Source organism: Ovis aries, chromosome 1, assembly GCF_016772045.2.
Source record: "Ovis aries strain OAR_USU_Benz2616 breed Rambouillet chromosome 1, ARS-UI_Ramb_v3.0, whole genome shotgun sequence".
Classification (NCBI taxonomy): domain Eukaryota; kingdom Metazoa; phylum Chordata; class Mammalia; order Artiodactyla; family Bovidae; genus Ovis; species Ovis aries.
Window position 1 is genome coordinate 266,661,052 of NC_056054.1, and position 21,330 is coordinate 266,682,381.

At 44.3% G+C, this 21,330-nt stretch overlaps 1 protein-coding gene across 8 annotated transcripts in view; it reads right to left on the bottom strand.

Annotated features, from left to right (window-relative positions):
* Positions 1–8,255: 8,255 nt before the first annotated feature.
* MCM3AP (minichromosome maintenance complex component 3 associated protein) overlaps positions 8,256–21,330 on the bottom strand; it is a 45,248-nt gene continuing 32,173 nt past the window's right edge. For all 8 annotated transcript variants that reach the window (XM_042238061.2, XM_042238054.2, XM_027961331.2 and 5 more), the window contains exons 22-29: positions 17,108–17,366; positions 16,798–16,895; positions 15,655–16,045; positions 14,325–14,582; positions 13,730–13,859; positions 11,430–11,636; positions 9,432–9,582; positions 8,256–8,543 (exon numbers count right to left, since the gene is read on the bottom strand). In XM_042238061.2, coding sequence (XP_042093995.1) covers positions 8,385–8,543; positions 9,432–9,582; positions 11,430–11,636; positions 13,730–13,859; positions 14,325–14,582; positions 15,655–16,045; positions 16,798–16,895; positions 17,108–17,366 — 1,653 coding nt within the window. In that variant the 3' untranslated portion in view covers positions 8,256–8,384. The remainder of the gene's footprint in view (positions 8,544–9,431; positions 9,583–11,429; positions 11,637–13,729; positions 13,860–14,324; positions 14,583–15,654; positions 16,046–16,797; positions 16,896–17,107; positions 17,367–21,330) is intronic.

Genomic DNA, 21,330 nt, shown 5'->3' on the forward strand with positions numbered 1-21,330 from the left:
CCTCTAAATCATACACATCTACCTCTCAGCCTCTGGCCGAGGGGGACTACTGTATCCTCCACAGAGCTGCCCCACGAAGCACCATGGAGCCAAGTGCCTATGAAAAGATGCCTGTCAGCCTATTGATCCCAGAAAGTGTACCAGAAGAGCCTGAAATTCTGTTCTGTACCCCCGAATTCTCTAATTCACACTTCCTGGGAGTGGGGAAAAAGCTGGAAGTTTTTCTCCAGGGATGTACTTCCATGTGGAAACACAAAGCATGGGAATAAGGACTCCAGCCTATGTGGACATCTCAAACTCATTTCAATTGGTGTGGACTTTGAGTGTTGGTATTTTACTAGACTGGATTTTTATGAGCAATACATAATCCTTTTTTTAAAATTTCTAAGATAGAAAGGAAAAACCTATAAAATCTATCTGAGAATCACAGATAAGAGTTTCCAGGGACAGTCACGAGAAAACATAATGCTTCTCTTTACTTGCACCCTACCAATTCCATCTTGTTTAATAAATAGGACACAGAAGACTGAGAGTTTTGGCTTGGACAACTGGGCATATAGTACTGTCACTTCTAAAGTAGAGAAGGCTTAGGGAAAGCTTTCAACTTAGATTAGGGACATGTTAGGACAGAGATGCCCATTAGACATTCAAAGTGGACAGGTTGAATAGGCTGGCATTCAAGACAGAGGACAAGACTAGAAACACAAATTGGGGAGTAGTCTGTTTTCAGTTGATATTTGGAAACATAAGAATGGATGAAATCAACTAGGGCATACATATTTCAGAGAAGAATTTCCAGGATCAGTCTGAGGGCAGCAACAATTTCCAATCTAGAGGAGGAGGAATGGTCAAAGAGAGGAGAAAAACTAGGGAAATGTGGACTCAGGGAGCCGGAAGAGATGGTGATCTATGCAAAGATTATAAAATTAGGTCTGAGAATTGGTGACTAGATGTACCAAACAATTTACTGGTGACTGACTGACAAGAGCAATCTCAGATGTGAGAAGAAAAGCCCAGTGGCAGTTAAAAAGGGGTGGGGGTGGGTGGGGGGGAGTGGGAATTTCCAGTTAAACATATCAGACTGAGCACAGGCATTAAGTACCATTTCCTACTTAAACCCTACTTACATAAAGTAATAGGAGATAAAAATGCACAGTAAAAGTATTGGAGAGGAAGCACCAATAAACAAGTTCAGTTCAGTCACTCAGTCGTGTCCAACTCTTTGCAACCACATGAACCACAGCACGCCAGACCTCCCTGTCCATCACCAACTCCTGGAGTTCACCCAAACCCATGTCCATTGATTTGGTGATGCCATCCAACCATCTCATCCTCTGTCGTACCCTTCTCCTCCTGCCCTCAATCTTTCCCAGCATCAGGGTATTTTCAAATGATTCAGCTCTTCATATCAGGTGGCCAAAGTATTGGAGTTTCACCTTCAACATCAGTCCTTCCAATGAACACCGAGGAATGATTTCCTTTAGGATGGACTGGTTGGATCTCCTTGCAGTCCAAGGGACTCTCAAGAGTCTTCTCCAACACCACAGTTCAAAAGCATCAATTCTTCGGCGCTCAACTTTCTTTATAGTCCAACTCTCACATCCATACATGACCACTGGAAAAACCATAGCCTTGACTAGACGGACCTTTGTTGACAAAGTAATGTCTCTGCTTTTGAATATGCTATCTAGGTTGGTCATAACTTTCCTTCCAAGGAGTAAGCGTCTTTTAATTTCATGGCTGCAATCATCATCTGCAGTGATTTTGGAGCCTAGAAAAAAAATAAAGTCAACCACTGTTTCCACTGTTTCCCCATCTATTTGCCATGAAGTGATGGGACCAGATGCCATGATCTTCATTTTCTGAATGTTGAGCTTTAAGCCACCTTTTTCACTCTCCTCTTTTACTTTCATCAAGAGGCTCTTTGGTTCTTCTTCACTTTCTGCCATAAGGGTGGTATCATCTGCATATCTGAGGTGATTGATATTTCTCCTGGCAATCTTGATTCCAGCTGTGCTTCCTCCAGCCCAGCATTTCTCATGATGTACTCTGCATAGAAGTTCAATAAGCAGGGTGACAATATACAGCCTTGACGTATTCCTTTTCCTATTTGGAACCAGTCTGTTGTTCCATGTCCAGTTCTAACTGTTGCTTCCTCACCTGCATACAGGTTTCTCAAGAGGCAGCTCAGGTGGTCTGGTATTCCCATCTCTTTCAGAATTTTCCAGTTTATTGTGATCCACACAGTCAAAGGCTTTGGTCAATAAAGCAGAAATAGATGTTTTCTGGAACTCTCTTGCTTTTCCATGATCCAGGGGATGTTGGCAACTGGATCTCTGGTTCCTCTGCCTTTTCTCAGTCCATCTTGAACATCTGGAAGTTCATAGTTCACATCTTGCTGAAGCCTGACTTGGATAATTTTAAGCACTACTTTACTAGCATGTGAGATGAGTGCAATTGTGCAGTAGTTTGAGCATTCTTTGGCATTGCCTTTCTCTGGGATTGGAATAAAAAATGACCTTTTCAAGTCCTGTGGCCACTGCTGAGTTTTCCAAATTTGCTGGCATATTGAGTGCAGCACTTTCAAAGCATCATCTTTCAGGATTTGAAATAGCTCAACTGGAATTCCGTTACCACTAGCTTTGTTCGTAGTGATGCTTCCTAAGGCCCACTTGATTTCACATTCCAGGATGTCTGGCTGTAGGTGAGTGATCACACCATCATGATTATCTGGGTTGTGAAGATCTTTTTGTACAGTTCTTCTGTGTATTCTTGTCACCTCCTCTTAATATCGTCTGCTTCTGTTAGGTCCCTACCATTACTATACTTTATTGAGCCCATCTTTGCATAAAGTGTTCCCTTGGTTTCTCTAATTTTCTTGAAGAGATCTCTAGTCTTTCCCATTCTGTTCTTTTCCTCTATTTCTTTGCATGGATCGCTGAAGAAGGCTTTCTTATCTCTCCTTGCTATTCTTTGGAACTCTGCACTCAAATGGGTGTATCTTTCCTTTTCTCCTTTGCTTTTCACTTCCCTTCTTTCCACAGCTATTTGTAAGGCCTCTTCAGACAGCCATTTTGCTTTTTTGCATTTCTTTTTCTTGGGGATGGTCTTGATTCCTGTCTCCTGTACAATGTCATGAACCTCTGTCCATAGTTCATCAGGGACTCTGTCTATCAGATCTAGTCCCTTAAATCTATTTCTCACTTCCACTGTATAGTCATAAGGGATTTGATTTAGGTCATACCTGAATTGTCTAGTGGTTTTCTCCACTTTCTTCAATTTAAGACTGAATTTTGCAATAAGGAGTTCATGATCTGAGCCACAGTCGGCTCCCGGTCTTGTTTTTGCTGACTGTATAGAGCTTCTCCATCTTTGGCTGCAAAGAATATAATCAATCTGAATTTGGTGTCAACCATCTGGTGATGTCCATGTGTAGAGTCTTCTCTTGTGTTGTTGGAAGAGGGTGTTTGCTATGACCAGTGTGTTCTCTTGGCAGAACTCTATTAGCCTTTGCCCTGCTGCATTCTGTACTCCAAGGCCAAATTTGCCTGTTACTCCAGGTGTTTCTTGACTTCCTACTTTTGCATTCCAGTCCCCTATAATGAAAAGGACTTCTTTTTTGGGTGTTAGTTCTAGGTCTTGTAGGTCTTCACAGAACTATTCAACTTCAGCTTCTTCAGCATTACTGGTCGGGGCATAGACTTGGATTACTCTGATATTGAATGGTTTGCCTTGGAAACGAAGAGAGATCATTCTGTTGTTTTTGAGAATGCATCCAAGCACTGCATTTCGGACTCTTTTGCTGACCATGATGGCTACTCCATTTCTTCTAAGGGATTCCTGCCCACTGTAGTAGATATATAATGGTCATCTGAGTTAAATTCACCCATTCCAATCCATCTTAGTTTGTTGATTCCTAGAATGTCGATGTTCATTCTTGCCATCTCGTTTGACCACTTCCAATTTGCCTTGATTCATGGACCTAACATTCCAGGTTCCTATGCAGTATTGCTCTTTACAGCATCAAACTTTGCTTCTATCATCAGTCCCATCCACAACTGGTTGTTGTTTTTCCTTTAGCTCCATCCCTTCTATTTTTTCTGGAGTTTTTTCTCCACTGATCTCCAGTAGCATATTGGGCACCTACCGACCTGGGGAGTTCATCTTTCAGTGTCCTATCTTTTTGCCTGTTCATACTGTTCATGGCATTCTCAAGGCAAGAATACTGAAGTGGTTTGCCATTCCCTTCTCCAGTGGACCACATAAAGAGAGGTCAACAAAATCAGAGAGGCTGGGAAAATAAGGAATAAAAACTGACTTGGGCTTCCCTGGTGGCTGAGACAGTAAAGAATCCAGCTGCAATGCAAGAGACCTGGATTCGATCCCTGGGTTAGGAAGATTCCCTAGAAAAGGGAATGGCTACCCACTCCAGTATTCTTGCCTGGAGAATCCCATGGACTGAAGAGCCTAGCAGGTTACATGGGGGTCACAAAGAGTTGAACATAACTGAGAGACTACCACTTTCACTTTCAATAACTGACCTAGCAAGGCAGAGAAAACTGAAACCCATGTGTGGAGGTAAAGTCTTTCAGAAAAAAAGACCATTTTTGCCAATGAACTGGTGGTGCAAAAATTAAAACTGGTGGAAAGTTTAAATAAGAAGCAATGTGACAGTAGATCCTTTCTCCTACCTGGGTGGAAGCCTGCTGCAGTTGAGTCAGAGCAGGTGTGAACTCAGGCACAAGGCATAGCTGAGGGTCACTGAAAGCAGGGTGTTGAACAGAAGTCTCCACTCATATGGGAGTTTCACTTCTCCCACTAGCCATATAGCTTCAGGCAGTAGGAGGATTTCTCTGAAGCAAATGGTGCTCCCACAAAAGACCTGCAAACATTAACAACTGGGATCCAGTGGAAAAGCAGAGAAGCCTATTAGTTGACATAGAGCTTCCAGCAAGCTCCTCAGAGTTCCATCAACAAGCCAGACATTCAAGGAAGACCTCTAACATGAAAGGCAACAAAAGACACAGAAAAAGGAAATTTTGAGAAATGGAGATAATTGAAAGTTGTGGAAGACTTTGACAGAAACATGTCCTCAGAGATAGGATGTCGCATCCACGAAACAAGAATCATCTGTTGGACTTCCCTGGTGGTACAGTGAATAAGAATCCGCCTGCCAATGCAGGGGACGCGGGGTCAATCCCTGGTCTGGGAAGATTCCGCCAGTCACAGAGCAACTAATCCTGTGCACCACAATTACTGAGTTGGTGTGCCCTAGAACCTATGCTCTGCAAGAAGGGAACCCACTGCAATATGAAGCTCATGCACTGCAATGAAGAGTAGCCCCCTGCTTACCTCAACTAGTGCAGTCAAAAATGAATGAATTACAAAAAATAATCATCTGACATATTCTAACCCTCCCTGCCTTATTTTTCTGTGCTTATCATCAATTACCATGCAAAATGTTTTACATATTTGTCTTGTTTATTGCCTGTCTCCCTACGAAAATATAAGCCCTCTGTGAGGGATGAAATTTGTTTCACTTGTTGCTATATCCCCAGCACCTGGAGTAATGCCTGGCATATAGTAAATACTCCAAAATTATACACTAAATAAATGAGTGAGTGAGCACAAGTCTCTAATAAGAAACATTAAGAAAAAAAATTCTCAGAAATTAAAAATATGGCAGCAATTTAAAATTTTTTAACTTCTTAAAATTGAAGTATAGTTAATATACAATATTATATAAAGGTGTACAATATAGTGATTCATAATATGGCAGCAGTTTTAAAGTCACTAGAACAGAGAAATAGAGAAATTTTAGGATAGTAAGATAAAAAGATGAAGATATTAAAAAATTAAAAAGAAAATTGGAGCATCAATACAGGTGGTCAAACATCTGAATAGGAGGAGTTCCTAAGGGAAGTAGTGGAGGGGAAGAATGCATTAAATAATTTCCCCAAATTCCCAGAATTGTGGAGAATTTTCTGGATTGAAAAAGCATGGGAGAATGTTTTCTAAAGAAGCCTCCAAAATCTCCCATCTCACATACCCTTCTACTATGTGGTCTTACCACTCATCCTCATTGAGAAATAGGACCTATGACCCATCCCTTGAATCTATAACCAGTTGCCTTTAACCAGTAGAGATCCTGTACAGATTCCAAAGCTGGGCTTCCATTTTGCTTACTAGGACACTTGCACTTAAGCCCTGAGATGCCATGTGAGAAGTCCTATCTGAGGCCACCTTGCTGTGAGGAAGCCAAGCCTCATGGTGAGGTCACATATAGCTACTCAGGTTGAAAACCCCAGCTGAGCCCCTAGTCAATAGTGCAACATCACCTGCCAGCTATATGAGTGAGTTGTCTGGGACATCCAGCTTAGTCAAGACTTTGGATAACCACAGTCCCAGCCAATGCATGGAGTATCTGACTTCAACTGCATGAGAGATCCCAAGAGAAAGCTGCCCAGCTTTAAGCTGCCTAAATTTAACCTATGGTTGGGGTAGTTTGTTACACAGCAAAGAGTATTGGAAAGAACTACTCTGTGCCCAGCACAATAAATTTGGCAGGGAATAGAGGAGGGAGACCAACACATCGACCATGTTGTTGAGAAATTTGAGACCACCAGGGATAGAGATAATCTTTAAAACTTTGAGCAACAACAAAACATAGGGGAACGATTTCCAATGTAAAATTATATTTCCATTCAAATGATGAATCTAATGTAAGGGTAGAATTAAAGACATTTTAGATATGCAAACTCAGAAGGCTCTAAAAGATGAGCTCCATCAAAATGAGAAGGCAAACCAAGTCAGATATTATGACTCAGAATCCAGGAAATGTCCAACGTGTGGCACAAAGATGGGGGTTTTCCAAAGGGTCATTTCCAAAAGAAGATGGAAGTAGCATACTACCTGATGCACAGGAGTGTTGATAGAAGCTTTACATTTAGTGACGAGAGGTTTGGGTGAAGTAGAACCAGGAACACAGACAATCAAGCAAATGAAAAAACAAGACAACTGACTCCGGGGACAACAGTTGTACCTAGTGGAAATGGAAAAATAAACCAATAGAGGGCTCAATAGCAAACAGTATTAATACACCCATAGTGAATTCTGAATGCAGATTTCAGCTAACATTATCTTAAACTGTTTTGGGAGACTAGTGGCAGAGGAAATGTAGTATGCATGTGTGGGTGATACTAATTGCAGAGAGGATAGTACAAGAGCTAACTCATTTCCTACTGTAGAAAATCAATAGATAATTTCTAAAATCAAGATTTAGGAAATAGCATTACTTAAGTCTTCATTGAAAACATGAAGTTAATCCCTAAAGAAATCCCTAAGAGTTGATTAGTGTTTGTTCTAGGGGATGCAAAGTTTGGCTGGTAGATTCAAATTTGGTAGGATGAGGAAGTTCTATTCCTACTGCTTCTCATTTCTCAGTGAAATAAGAAGCAAGTCATCATCTAGAAATGTATATTTGAAGAGAATGAGAAGATATGAAATAGGGGGTGTGAGATATAGTAGGGAGATACTGAGTGCCAATTAAAGACTGATGATCATACTCAACATCACCAAGTCTCTTAATACACCTTTCTGTATGTCTCAACTTTATCCCTTCTCTTTACACCAACTGCTAGCAGACTCATCTTTCACCTAGACATTTGCAGCAACCCCCTTTTGAAATTCACGGCTTGTTTTCCTAATGTTCCCCACAGGCAATTTTTAAAACAAAATGTGACCAAGTCACTTCTCTGCCTAATATCCTCCAACAGCTGATTCCCACAGTACTTACAGTAAAGCAGCAAGGGTTGCTGTGACCTGGCCTATCTTCTCACTTGGCAATACTACCGAACTGGCACCTCCAGGTTTTCCTCATATCCTTTCAGGTATACTCCTATACTCCTTTCACGAATTCTGCTCTCTCCTCCACCCAGTCCCGTGTCCCTCTGCTCCCAATCCAGACACATGCTCTATGCCTCATAGATATGTACATATACTGTTGGCTCAGTACATCTGTTGTCTCTCTTGAGGTGTGAGCTGGTGGGGTCCCTGCACCTTATTCATCCCTGCATGACTGATTTTGGCACATGAGGGACTACAACTTTTGCTGAGACAATGAATGACCACTGTTACACACCGAAATATAACAGCAAGGTTTGGTGGATGACAGAAGAGATTATGAAAACAGATAAAGAGTATCAAAAACATTACACAGGAAGGAAACAGACTTTCATTGTGAAAACCGAGGAAGATTTCATTTGATATTCCAAAGGTTTATTTGCATGATTAATAATCACATTTCCAACATGCATCAAGCATCTGAGAATAACATTATTTTGAATAGAATAAAACCTTCTGGACCCTCTCTCAGTTCCAGCGGCTCAAATGTCCACCATGTCCAACAGTGCAGAGAGATGGAGCTCAGAGACAATGTCCTCCTCCCTTGAACTCTGGATCAGCCTTTCTAGGTGCTTCAGCCGTTCAGTCAGAGATGTGCCTGTTGCCTCTGACAACTGCAGTTGCCTTCCTGTCCTTTCATTCTATTTGAACAAATAAAGAAACTAACAGTAGTTTTGGTATATCCATAAGCCAAGATATATTTTCTTTAAAGGCACTAGATCTAGCTCACGTTAGAAACGTCTTCTGGGGGCTGCTGGGCTAAACAAACTCTCTTGGCATCTATCATACATCCTTCCAGCCCCTTCCAACACACACACACACATATAGCTGGTATCATCTGCACATGGAATGTTTTCTCTTCTGATTCTACCATGAACAACGTCTAGTAATTTTTATTAAATATCATTGTCAAGAACTAGGAACTATTCCATTATATATATTGTAACTGCTAAAGCAGACTCTCATCTTTGGATATTTAGTTTCCACTTTTATATAATTAACACTACAGTGAACAAAAATACATTAACTTTTGTCATATACAGTAATTTCTTTAGGGCAGAATTGCTAAGTTAATCAGTACAAATATTTTTAAGGTATCTGCCAAACTAGTGACTGGAAACAGTATGTCATCTTACACTGTTGGGTGAAGCCCTGGACTTCTGTGAACATGCCTTCCTCATTCATTAATTCTCTTCATGGAAAGTCAATCCCAGAAAGGGGGCCTAGGTGATGCTGAAGCTTGGACGGTATGTGCTCCATGAACCAAGCCACGGTTGTCAACTTGACTATTCTCAACATTTTACTACATGTCAGTATGTGTTTATGGGTTTTGTTCTGTTCTTAAGCACATTTCAATTCCATTCTTCCCTCATTTCATATGCAGAAATTCAGAATTAGCTGGGCCACTATAACACTGACAGATGAAGTGTAAGAAAAGTTCTGATTTAAGCTAATAAAGAGACCTTGCTTTTTTCCCATTCTGTCAGTCGTTAAGTCTAACACAAAAGCCAAATGTATTCTCTTCTCACCTGAGGGCTTGCAGTCATAGATGTTTTCATCACAGGTTCAATAGTCTGAGGCAGAGACACCAGATTCTGAGGAAGGTAGAGGGGAAGGGACATTGAATCTCTAAGTGCTCCTGAGTCCTCCGACAACCACTGCTGAAGCTGATCTTCAAACCTGAAACATTTGCACATTAGGAAGAAAAAAATTATTAGGAAGAAAAAAATTATTAGGAAGAAACAAACTACCACTCACTTTTCTCCTATGTATGCTTTAAAGTTTTTAAAGCTTTGCTTCTTCCTAAAGGTGGAATTAAGTTATAACATCAACTGAGAAGCAGAAAAATGTACAAGTTAGTATCTTCTCTTTAATTTATAAACTTGATTTCTATTTAATGAAAAAAGGTGGCATTTATCCAAAACAACTTTTTTTTTTTTAACATTACTTGTAATTCTCTCATTTATCTTATTTGGCTTATTTTGCTATTATGTGTCTATAATTAATTAGTATCTTTTTGGATTATCCAAATGTATGAATTGCTGCTTAGGGTTTAAGACTAACCCAAAGTAACATCCTACTGCAAGGAGATCCAACCAGTCCATCCTGAAGGAGATCAGTCCTGGGTGTTCATTGGAAGGACTGATGTTGAAGCTGAAACTCCAATACTTTGGCCACTTGATGTAAAGAGCTGACTCATTTGAAAAGACCCTGATGCTAGGAAAGACTGAGGGCAGGAGGAGAAGGGGATGACAGAAGATGAGATGGTTGGATGGCATCACCGACTTGATGGACATGGGTTTGGGTGGACTCCGGGAGTCGATGATGGACAGGGTGACCTGGCATGCTGCGGTTCATGAGGTTGCAAGGAGTCAGACACGACTCAGCAACTGAACTGAACTGAACATCCCACCACCACCTAACACACTCCAGAGCTGTCCACTCTATATACTTAGTCTTTTTAAGAGAAACAATCTGATCCAAACTGTTTAAATGATACATTATCTAGAAAAATCTACTTTAAGAATCGTAACACATTCATTCACTCTCCTAACACATTTTATCAAGCTTCTACCAAACACTAGGCACCATTCTGGGTACTAAGTATACAAGACTGAAACAGAGCAGACAAGGCCAGCTGTAGGCAGCTTACACTTAAGTGGGGGGAGACAGACAAGGGAAACGTCTGAAGGCTAGAAAGACAAAGCAGAGACATGGGCACAGGGCGGACTGGTAAGATGGGTAAGGAGGTCCTTGCTGAGTAGACATGAGCAGAGACTGGAAGTGAGTACAAGGTAAGCCAAGGGGATGTTGGCTGGCAGAAGACTGGCAAAGAGGACTGGAAAAGTGAGAATCAGTTTTTGAGGAATTCATGTCCTAGGGGAGCAGAAACAGAGGTGGTGACTAGAGAGGGAAATGGGACCAAGACAGGGAGAAATGGCAGCATGTTTTCCCGTTTGTGCACTGACAGGAGAGCGAAGGACTCTCACTGGACGAGTGTCCTTGAATGGGTGGGAAATGAGAGTCCAACCAAAGGGAGGGACTGACCTTGCCTCCAGGACAGAAGCTGCTGGAGGGAACAGTGCAAGAGGAGGCAAGGGGATGACAGTGCAAACTCCTGTCTTGCAGGTTTTCTTTCTTGGTAAAATCATAAACAAGGGTGGTGGGGGAGGCAGAGGAGGGTCGGCTCCAGCTCCTGCCCACCTGCAGTGTGGGGATGCACCCACATCCTCAGTCAGGCTGGCCAGATAGACAGAGCAGGTGCCGGCCACACTCCACAGAGGCTTATTAGCCAGCCACACTCAGTTCCCAGTAGGAAACTCAAGACCTTCAGTGAGACACAATCAACGAAACTGATTTCAAGTAATAAAGCAGTGTAAGGCACACTATCAAGGGCAGTGCCTCTGTCCTCACACTTCACACATCTGACTTGCCTTCTTTTTCAAACAGTCTCATCATTGAGATCCTTGCTAACCCAGCAAGAAGAGGCCTAAAGGACACAAGGAACCTCAGGGAGCAGGCCTCACCTCTTGCTCTCCTCTTTCTCCAGCAGCAGGTTGCTAGACAGACACTGGGCCAGGAGCTCCTGGGCCGAGGCTCCATGCATCAGATCCTCCGAGCTGGGAATCCGCCCCTCTTGGTTGCGCTCCACACCTCTCTTCCCTTTGCGGCACACGTGAAGTAATGGAGTAGGAAGCTTGTTTCCAGAAGGATGAAAAGATCTTATCCCCAAACTGTAAGTACATGTTTTGAAATGCTTACAGTCAACAAAGAGAGGGAGGAAAGAGTTCCTCTGGCATCAGGTAGAGTGGGGGTGCTTTGGGGTCGGGCACGGGTGCTGAGGGCAGGCAGCCTCTGTCTTGCAGGAACTTCCCCTCTCCTGGGCAGCTGGGCTCCCAAAGCTTCTCTACTGGAAGTTTTGCTTCCCATTCCAGGGTTAGCAGCAGATTCTGTTTTCCCCTAATATTGGCAAGGTTCTTACTTTTGCATTTAGCTCCTAAGTCCATCTGGGATTTTTTTTTTTTTTTTTTGCTGTGACTCGAGGCCTGTGGGATCCTAGTTTCCCAATTAGGCATTGAACCCACGACTGTAGGCAGTGAAAGTGCTGAGTCCTGACTGCTGGAATGCCAGGGAATTTCCCTGGAAGTAATGATTATAGCAGCGGGAGGTGAGGGTCTAATGCTTTTTCTAAACAGATGCCAGTGTCTGTCCTCTCCTCATTAATTTCCCTCATTTGGCATGGTACTTTTATCACATATGGTTCTTTCATTTTTTCCATTGTGATCCATTTGTCTACTATAACTTTATGTTTTGGTATCAGGTAGAACAGACCTTCCTTGTTATTCAAAATTTTCTCAGCAATTGCTATAAATTTTCTCATTCTGAAGAATTTTAGAATTAACTTGTTAAGACCAGGGGTAAACATCCTTTTGGGCTTTTGATTAGAAATGCCCTGGACATGGGTAAGCCTATGGCTGATTCATGTTGCTGTTTGGTAGAAACCAACACAATACTGTAAAGCAATTATCCTTCAATTAAAAAAAATTTTTTTTTAAAAGAAACGCCTCGACTTTACAGTTTCAGAACTGACATCTTTCTAGTATTGCATCCTCCAGTTAACAAGGCATTTACTTAAGGTTTTCTTTGTATCTTCAGGGCCCTGAGAATCCCCTTCATAAGGGTTTAGCACCTCTCCTGGTCAGTTTGTGTCCATACGTTCTAGATTTGTTGCCATTGTGAATGAGAGTTTTTGTAGGTTGTAGGTTGATCTGTCTGATCACCGTGGTAAATGCTGAATGGTTCTAACGGCGTGACTGTTGATGATCTTGAACTGACAATTTTACCCTCTGGAAACGACAGTTCCTCCTCTCTTTCTTTCAATATTTATGCCACCGTGTCTGTGTGTTAAACTGGGCAGGGTCTTCAGGAGAACAGTGAACAACAGTGATGTCAGGGACAGTTCAAGGCTGGTTCTAACTTCAGTGTTTCTCATGTTTTACCAAGAAGCATGGAGGCTTTGGGCTAGTTTTATGGTAGGTAGCCATATCAGGCTAAGGAATTTTATCCAAGTTTAGTAAGGAATTTTATTGGGAATGGGTATCCTTTTTTCTTGGGGAGGGGAAGAAGGAATGGCTATAAATGTTAAGGAAAGCATTTCAACACCTAGTGAAATGATCACTTATTTTTCTGAAATGGCAGCAAACTACATGAATAGATTTCTATTGTTCATATTGTTTAGCACGGTATAAAGTGAGCTTGTGAGTTTTTTATATACTACAAAACTACAAATGCTAACATTTTACTTAGTATTTTTTGGATTAGGTTTGTAACTGAGATCAGAAGTCAGCCTTCTGTCTGTACTCTCCTGGCTATGTTACGACTTCAGGGTCAGGTTCGTCCAGTAAATAAAACAAGATGTTGCTTTTCTCTGCTCTACAACAGTTTCTACTACATGGGAATGATCTGCCCCCCATTATCTGTTAGAATCTTCCCACAATGGGCTGGATTTCGTGTATGTGTCCGAAGTTGCTTCAGTTGTGTCTGACTCTTTGCACCCCTATGGACTGTAGCCTGCCAGGCTCCTCTGTCCATGGGATCCTCCAGGCAAGAATACTGGAGTGGGTTGCCATGCCCTCTTCCAGGGGATCTTCCCCACCCAGAGAACTCGCATCTCTTAAGTCTTCTGCATTGGCAGATGCGTTCTTTACCACGAGTCACCTAGATTTCGTGTACAGGATGTGAATTTCTGTAGTATACTCTGGAAGAGAATACAGTTTACTCTCTTGGCTGAGGGATGACAGAAACATACACTGAACACAGATCTCACCGGCCCTGACTCAACTGTAGCTCCTTCTGCGTCTGCATTCTGGCTTGTTCCCACAACAAAGGAACGTCGTATTTTTTCAAATGGTTTTTAAAAAAATATACGCATATCTGACCATCTTCACTCAGTGCCTCTGAGAAAACAATACAAAAGAAAAGATTATCAAGAGAGCAACAGGTGACCACCTGATGATGTTTGCTTAAATTTACTGACTAAAGGACAAGCCCTTCTGATTAACAAGTCACACAATCATGTGACTTCCATGCTTGAGCTAAATATGCTCCATGTGTCCATAGGTCATTCAAGGTCCAGAGAGGCTCATGTCTAGACCTCTATGCCCAGTGTGTCTATGCCCAGGTCTCTCTAAAGCCAAACTCAGGGGCCCATTTCAGGGAGATGGGTGCAGGCTCTACCGAACCTTCTCAGTTTTTCCCAAAGTCATCCGGAAGTCATTGGCTTGAAGAGATATAGTCCTAGGGCAAGGATGGGTGGGGACCCACAGGAAAGACACAAATGTCAAGTAGACATCTTTCTTTGCTGAAACTGGACCAGGAAAGTCTCCTGAGGAGCTAGCCCCTCAGCACCGAGCACTAAGTACCTGATGTGACGGGAAGTCTTGGGGGTATCCAGTCCCTTAGCTTGTGGTTGATGCACAAGGCGATGACATCATCCCATGGGATCTCAGCAACTGAGGGCCCAGCCCCCCGTCCCGGGGAGGGGCGCCTGTTCTTCCACCTGCTGTATGTGGTGCAGAGCAGGCTATCCACCTGCGACTGCAGGACAGGCTGCGTCTGGCGAGAGCTGGGAATCTGGGAGGCATACTGGATGACCATGGAACACACAGGGAGCCAGGGAGCTGGAGAGAAAGCACCAAGGAGTTAACAGGGTTCGGTAGAAATCTACATGCAATGTTCTTCACTCTGTATTTTTTTCCTAGAAGGCAACTGCGTAGCTGAGAAGTCAGTCTTCAACTCTGAATACAACAGAACCATAGTTGTTAGAGAAAGTCCATTTCCCTCCCTGTGTCCAGGTAAGGGATGCAGTTACCCAGGCCACAGTTCACAACAAAGGGTCCACACTAGGGGGAGCTGACCACACAGGTCTGTGGACGCACCCCGGAATTTGTATTTGACCAAGCACTCAAGGAGATCTGGTCCCAGAGGTGTGGCCTTCTCTCAGGGAGGACCGACCTAGCTCACCACAGAGGATTTACGCAGTGAAGTTTGTTTCCCTTTGGGTTCCTTCAGCAGCAAACATCTGTTAGACCTACTGGAGATCACACCTCAAATTTTAGAAGGATGCCTGAGGCCTCTGCTTCACATGGTCCAGAGGAAAATGGCCCTACCAAGACCCCGTGAGCACAAACAGCCTCCCTCCCTCCTATCAGCATCAGCAAGGGAAGGGACAGCTTCTTGCAGCACAGCAGCCCATAGCATCTGTGTCAGGACAGCCCAGAAGCCGCACTTGGGCTCGGGCACAGCCAGAGCCACAGAATAAGCTTCTCTAACAGAGAAGAAACTGGTGTTACAACAGCACCGAGCACCATGGCCCAAGCAGAGCCAATAGCATGGAGACAGGACTGCACTGTCTCCATGCTCCCAGAGGCCATGGTGCAGGTAAGATGGGACCTGCTATTAACTGAGAAGCCCTCGGCCTGGATTCAGCACTCCTCCTGACACCCGCTCCTGGGGCTGAGCGGACACCCACAGACCACTCAGCTGGCGGTGGAAGGCCAACAGCTCCCGCTCCAGAAGACCCCAAATTGTCCTGACATCTGAACCCAAAGGCAAGTGCGGGTGGAAGCCATGGGGGGCCAGGGAGCACAGTGGTGCCCAACGCCTGCTAGTGTCCCTACAGCAAAAAGGATCTGGGGAATGCACCCCCCCACCACACTCCTTCCAGCCAGTCCCCTCAGCACGAGCACATACCCCCTGGAGGCGGAAGATCCATCTGTGGAAGCTGGAAGCCAAGGATGGCTTGCCTCAGCCAGGCCAGGTGCTCCGGGGCGTTCCAGTGAAGGTGAGGAAGCAGCTGGCTGCCCCCTGCCTCAGCAAACTCGGCGACGGGCCAGGACAGGTCACAGAGCTGCTCGGAGGACACTACAGAGGCCAGGAAGCTCAGCACACTGTTGAACAGCTCAATGATGGCACTTGGCTCCTGTGAGGCCAGGCCGCCCAGCCTCCGCTCTCTTCTGTCATGGAAAAACCGGCTGCTAAACTCCCGGCTAACCCCATCTTCCACGTACTGAATGAGGGTCTGGCAGCAAAGGTCAAGGGCACAGGGGCAGTGGGAGACCAGCCACTGCACAGCCTGTGAAACCTGAGAAGCAAAGACAGTGGGGAGAGTTCTGGTTCAACAATCTACGCTGTTCTTCAGGAGGAGGTTCCTGAAGGCACCCTTCCCACAGCTGCCACAGCAGATGCCACCGGAACAGCAGCTTCTCACCATGCCAGAGGGGAGCAGAAGCTTCCACTGCAGCTGAATCTGGTCTCCCTGGAGACCAACACAGCAGGGACCCCGAGAAGGGCTCCCATTCCCATCACCCCTGCCACCCAGAAGGGCTGGAAGCCCAAGGGAAGCACCATGCACACCCTCTCCACCTCACACTGAAAATAAAACTACATCTTCAGTTCTTAGAAGGACTAACAGCTTCACTCCATGCCTGGATGCTTTATCTTTCTTCCTGTAGTTATTTTTAAGTCCCAACACTTCTTTCCCTAAATGTAATTATCAGCACAGACTTTTTAAGGAAACTCTTATAACGTTATTTCTTCATATTCCAAGGACAACCACCCTACAAAAATAATCATACATCTGACACTCAGATACAAGACATGAAGTGTCACAGTTTAAATCTGTAACAACAAAACCTCTGAAAAAAATTTACAAAATTTAACTTGTTGCCAATAGCAGGCAAAATTTATCTTTTATATTGATATCTGCTTATAATTTTAGAAAGTTTCCTGTCAAAACGTAAAATTAAAATATAAGGCGTAATATACACTAAATTCAAGATAGAGTGAAAGGGAAAAAAATATCTTGTTAGACCTTTAAAAATGATGAAACCTTACCTTACTCGTGCCTTTTAAGTCATTAATGGAATCAGGGATCTCAATAACAGTATAATCTGAAATGAGCTTAGCTGAAACCAAATCCTGGAGCATCAGACCTTTAAGACAGACAGACACCAGTCAGCCATCTCCTGGTGGAGACATGCACACGAGCTGAGACGCCGCGCCACCCTGACCCCGAGCCCTGTGCCAGGCACTGCAGGGGCTGCTGTCACACATGGCAGCACCACGCCGCCAGCACTTTCTCAGACTCCAGGCTCTACCCACTGATTAAACATGCCAGCTCAGAAGTGGAACTGCCTTCACAAACCCTCTTCCACGTCCTTTTCCACGGCGTCCCCTCCTGGGCTGGGCGCAAGAACCACCAGTGGAAGCGCAGGTTGGAAGGGCTTGGCCTGCAGGAGCTGCTTGGTCTGCAGCAGGGCCGACAGCCAGTACACGTCCTCCTCTGCTGCATCCTCACTCTTCACTCTGGGAGGGAGCAGCAGCATGAGCCCACTGGCTCCCAGGAGCTCCTTCTGTGTCTCCACGGCATCGAGGGCACCATCACTAAGAGCGCCGTGGGCCACCTGGAACGGCACCCAGACCATCAAGATGGACGCACTGATGGACAGATCAACAGTGAGCATCAGCCCCAGAGAAAGCACAGCCAATCGCTCACTGCACTCCAGGTTGGCCTCCCTCTGGGAGGCCGAGAACTAGTACAAGAAACTGTGGGGAAACAATGAATCCAGCCTCTGGTGAGAACTATGTTTGAGCAGTTTAATCGTAACAATTATTTCAAACAGGTGTAAAAACAAATAAGCCTTTAATGACAGAAAAAAGGAAAGGCAAGCCAGCAGCAGAAAAGGGATTCCTACCCATTTCTAAAAAGCAGTGCAGAGACAGGTAAAGGAACCAGAGGATGCCACACTGAAGGGCTGCAGACACGGTGAGTAGGGACCAGGCTGTCTGGGCCTGCAAAAGCCCTGGGAGCCCAGGCCTGCGGCACCAGAGCCAGGCCAAGGCGCCAGGCCAGGAGGACAAGTCACACATGAGACAGCGGCCCACAGGTCATCCACCCCACTGCCTCTAAGCACAAGCTGTCCTCCTGGGCCCTGGGCCAGCATCCTGTCCTGAGGATCCCAACACGGGGGCATCGCAGGCACAGAGGAGGGGACCAGGCAGTGGGCGCCCCCCACCTTACCCTCCAGAGCACCAGAAGCTGCACAAGGAGGAGACACGATGAGTCCTTTCCCAGGAAGCCAAACAACCTAAGGAATCGATCCCCAGATCCCCCAAAAGAAGGCTGGCTTGCCATTTCAGTTACCCTCCACCCCACCCCAAACACAGGCCTATGACCAGCCTTTTAGGGCCTCACTCAGGTATAGGCAGGCTCAGATAAGGTGTCTGAGGAGAGCCTTCAACATATGAGAAAAACTACAGTAACAGAATAGAAACTCTAAGAAAATGGATACCACATGGAACAGAGGAAAACTTACACAAAAACCCTAATTTCCTTTGAAGATGCATCCAGAAATAGTCATAAGATGATATGAGAAAGTAAAATAAGGGTAAGAAAAAGGAAATATTATAAAACAAGATGGAAAATGGGATAGAAAGGATGAAGAGGCTCAGAAGATCAACTGATAAAGTCAAACATTGGTCTAATCAGAGTTTAAGAGAGAAGAATAAAAGAGTAGGAAAGCAGATTGTCATCAAGATGCAAAAACATCAGTCTCCAGTCCACAAGGACACACCAAGGGTCCCATCAAGGACCTTCCCAGATGATGAGGGAAGGAAGTGGGCACCCAAGTGAAACAAGGCCAGGCCAGAGAAAGGAACGGGAACAGTTTCAGACATATCAACAGCAATGCTGGATGGTCAGTGACCGTGGAATAAAACTAGAAAGAAAGTAACTTTCATCCCATAATTCTACATACCAAGCTAAACTATGAAGCAAATGTGAGGGTAAACACATTTTCAGACAGGCTAGAGCTCCGAAAATTCTCCTCCCATTGCATTCTTCCTTTGGAAGAAAATGGAAAACATGCTCCATCAAACAAGAGACTAAACCAAGAAAAAATTTTGCTGCTGCTCCTGCCAATGGCAGTACCAAGTGCTGGATAGGTCAGGCACTGTTCTAAGAATTCTGTCTGTATAGCACACGTCACCTCATGGGCCCCCATGCGTGGCGCCAGCGCTGTCTCAAGCAAGAGTATACCAACCCACAGTCAGTACCTGGGCCGAGGAACCAAGGTCAGGGTTAGAAGTGGAGGAGTAGGACTGAATTCCTGGTATGGAGGCCCCAGAGGCAGCCACACCCTGGGACACGTTTCCAGCCCAAATGGGAGCAGGAGAATGGCACCCTCTTAAGTAAGATAATGTAGCAAAGACTACGTACAGAAAAAATAAATGTAGTCACAGAACATTTGCTGGTTCTGGAGCACACACATGTGACCTCAGTTTCTGAGATATTATAAAGTGACCACATAACCACCAGGAAGATGGGGAAAGCTGAGAGCAAGTGGGGTGTTAAGAGTTCATGCCTCACCTAGTGGGGTGAGTGCACAGCCCCAAGATAGCCCACATAATCCCACCTCCTAGCACTAAAGTCCTGGCATTATCACATGCCCTGAAGATGGGCTGAGCCTAGTGACATGCTTCTAACAGACAAAGTCAGACAAACATGATGGAAAGCCACCATGAAGGTTAGGTTAAAAAGATAATGCCAGCTTACTCAGCTCACGGGAGCTGGCTGATGCCCTATTGTGAGTTGCCTCATGTAGGCCCACGTGGCATGGACTACGAGGAAGTAAATCCTGCCAACAACCATGAAAAGTAGGCTTTCAGAGAGACCAGAGCCCAGACCTCTACCTGCTGAGAAATCATGCCCCAGAGGACCTAAGCCACACCTGGACTTCTACCACACAGAAACTGTGAGTAACAAACATTCGTTACTTACATATGCCACATGTGGTTTGTGTTTTTAGTTTGCTTGTTTTGGTTCAGCCACGTGGCATGCAGGGTCCTAGTTCCCCAACCAGGGATCAAACCCAGGCCCCCTGTGGTAGAAACACGGAGTCCTATACACTGGACCACCAGGGAATTCCCAAAGCTGCCACATTTGGAGGTAACATATTATATAATAATAGATCAAATACACCTGTTTTAATAGTAAGTCAGCAGAGAAGATCTAAAAGTGGATAGAGAAACAGCAGTATAAATATGGAAACATGACAGAAATCAAACCTTGGAAAGAAGGGCTAGGAGATGGTGCAGGGGCTGCAATTCATCATCATAAGTTATGCCATGCTATCCGACTCTTTAACTGCATGCAAGTTATTACTTTGACTTAAATCGAAAGACTAAAGGCAAGAAGAACAAACTAATTGTCCAGTAGGTGAAGTATGACTTTATTATCCTAGGAGGAGGGGAAGAACATGTCCCAGATTCTGGGTTTCTGTTACCTGTGAATGGTGAAAGCATAGAGGGCTCTTACCATCTTTGTATTTCCTCTATATTTCCTATACTTTTAAAGTTTTATATATGTATTACTTTCATGATTAAGAAAAATATTAAACAGTATTAAAATGGAAAGAAACAAACAAAAATCCTATAGTCACACTACAATTTGAAGCAGTTCCAAGGACAGAAGGAATGTGGACTAGAGTGTCGCACGCAGATGCCCAGGGTGTGCCATGAAGGAGACAGTCCGGAAGAGGAGAAGCCTGGAGTGAGACCTTCGGGTCAGGACACGGTCGGGAGGGCAACTTTCGCCTGCTCTGAGCATGCAGCCAGTCATGGATCCCACACTGTGGACCGCACCAGACCCAGGCCAGAGAGCTGGCCAGAGCAGCAGCTGCCAACGCCAGGGCTGCTCAGCACTGAGGCCCACACTTCCTGCCCTGCACGGCTATTTTCTAAGTAAATAAAATATGCATCTGGTTTTACTTCTGAACACACACAGTAAAACCTAAAATTCATTAATGCAGGTTTGAAGCTAATGAGAAAACAGGTTCTCATTAAATAAGACTCTCTGTGGGAACCAATTAAGCTCAGTATTGTACAAACACCTATAATGAACAAAAAGTAGAACTTACAATCAAAAGCTGAGGATAACCTGCATGTAAAATAAAAACAACTAACCTGAAATGCCTAACACTGAACCTATATGAAAACTGCATAAGACTAAAAACCATTATTCTGGTAAGACTTGATATATCAAGAAGCTATTTAATAAAGATGTCAGCAGTTGGCAGACCATATGAAATGCAATAAACACTGCATTTCTGTGTAATGCTGTCATAACTCTCTTGGGTTAATTACCAGAGGTCCATGGAGTTCACGGCTTCTGAATTGTATGCAGAACACATAAGGAGATACAGGTACCTTTTACGATGGTTCTAGTTTTCACCAATTTCTTAAAGAGAGGTCCATGAACCAAGAGGAGACTTACTGCATCCTGAGAATCTAGCTTGGTCTCTCACACCAAGGGGGTGTACATGGGTCCTCAAGACACAAGGAAGAACGATACAACACTTGCTCCTGAGC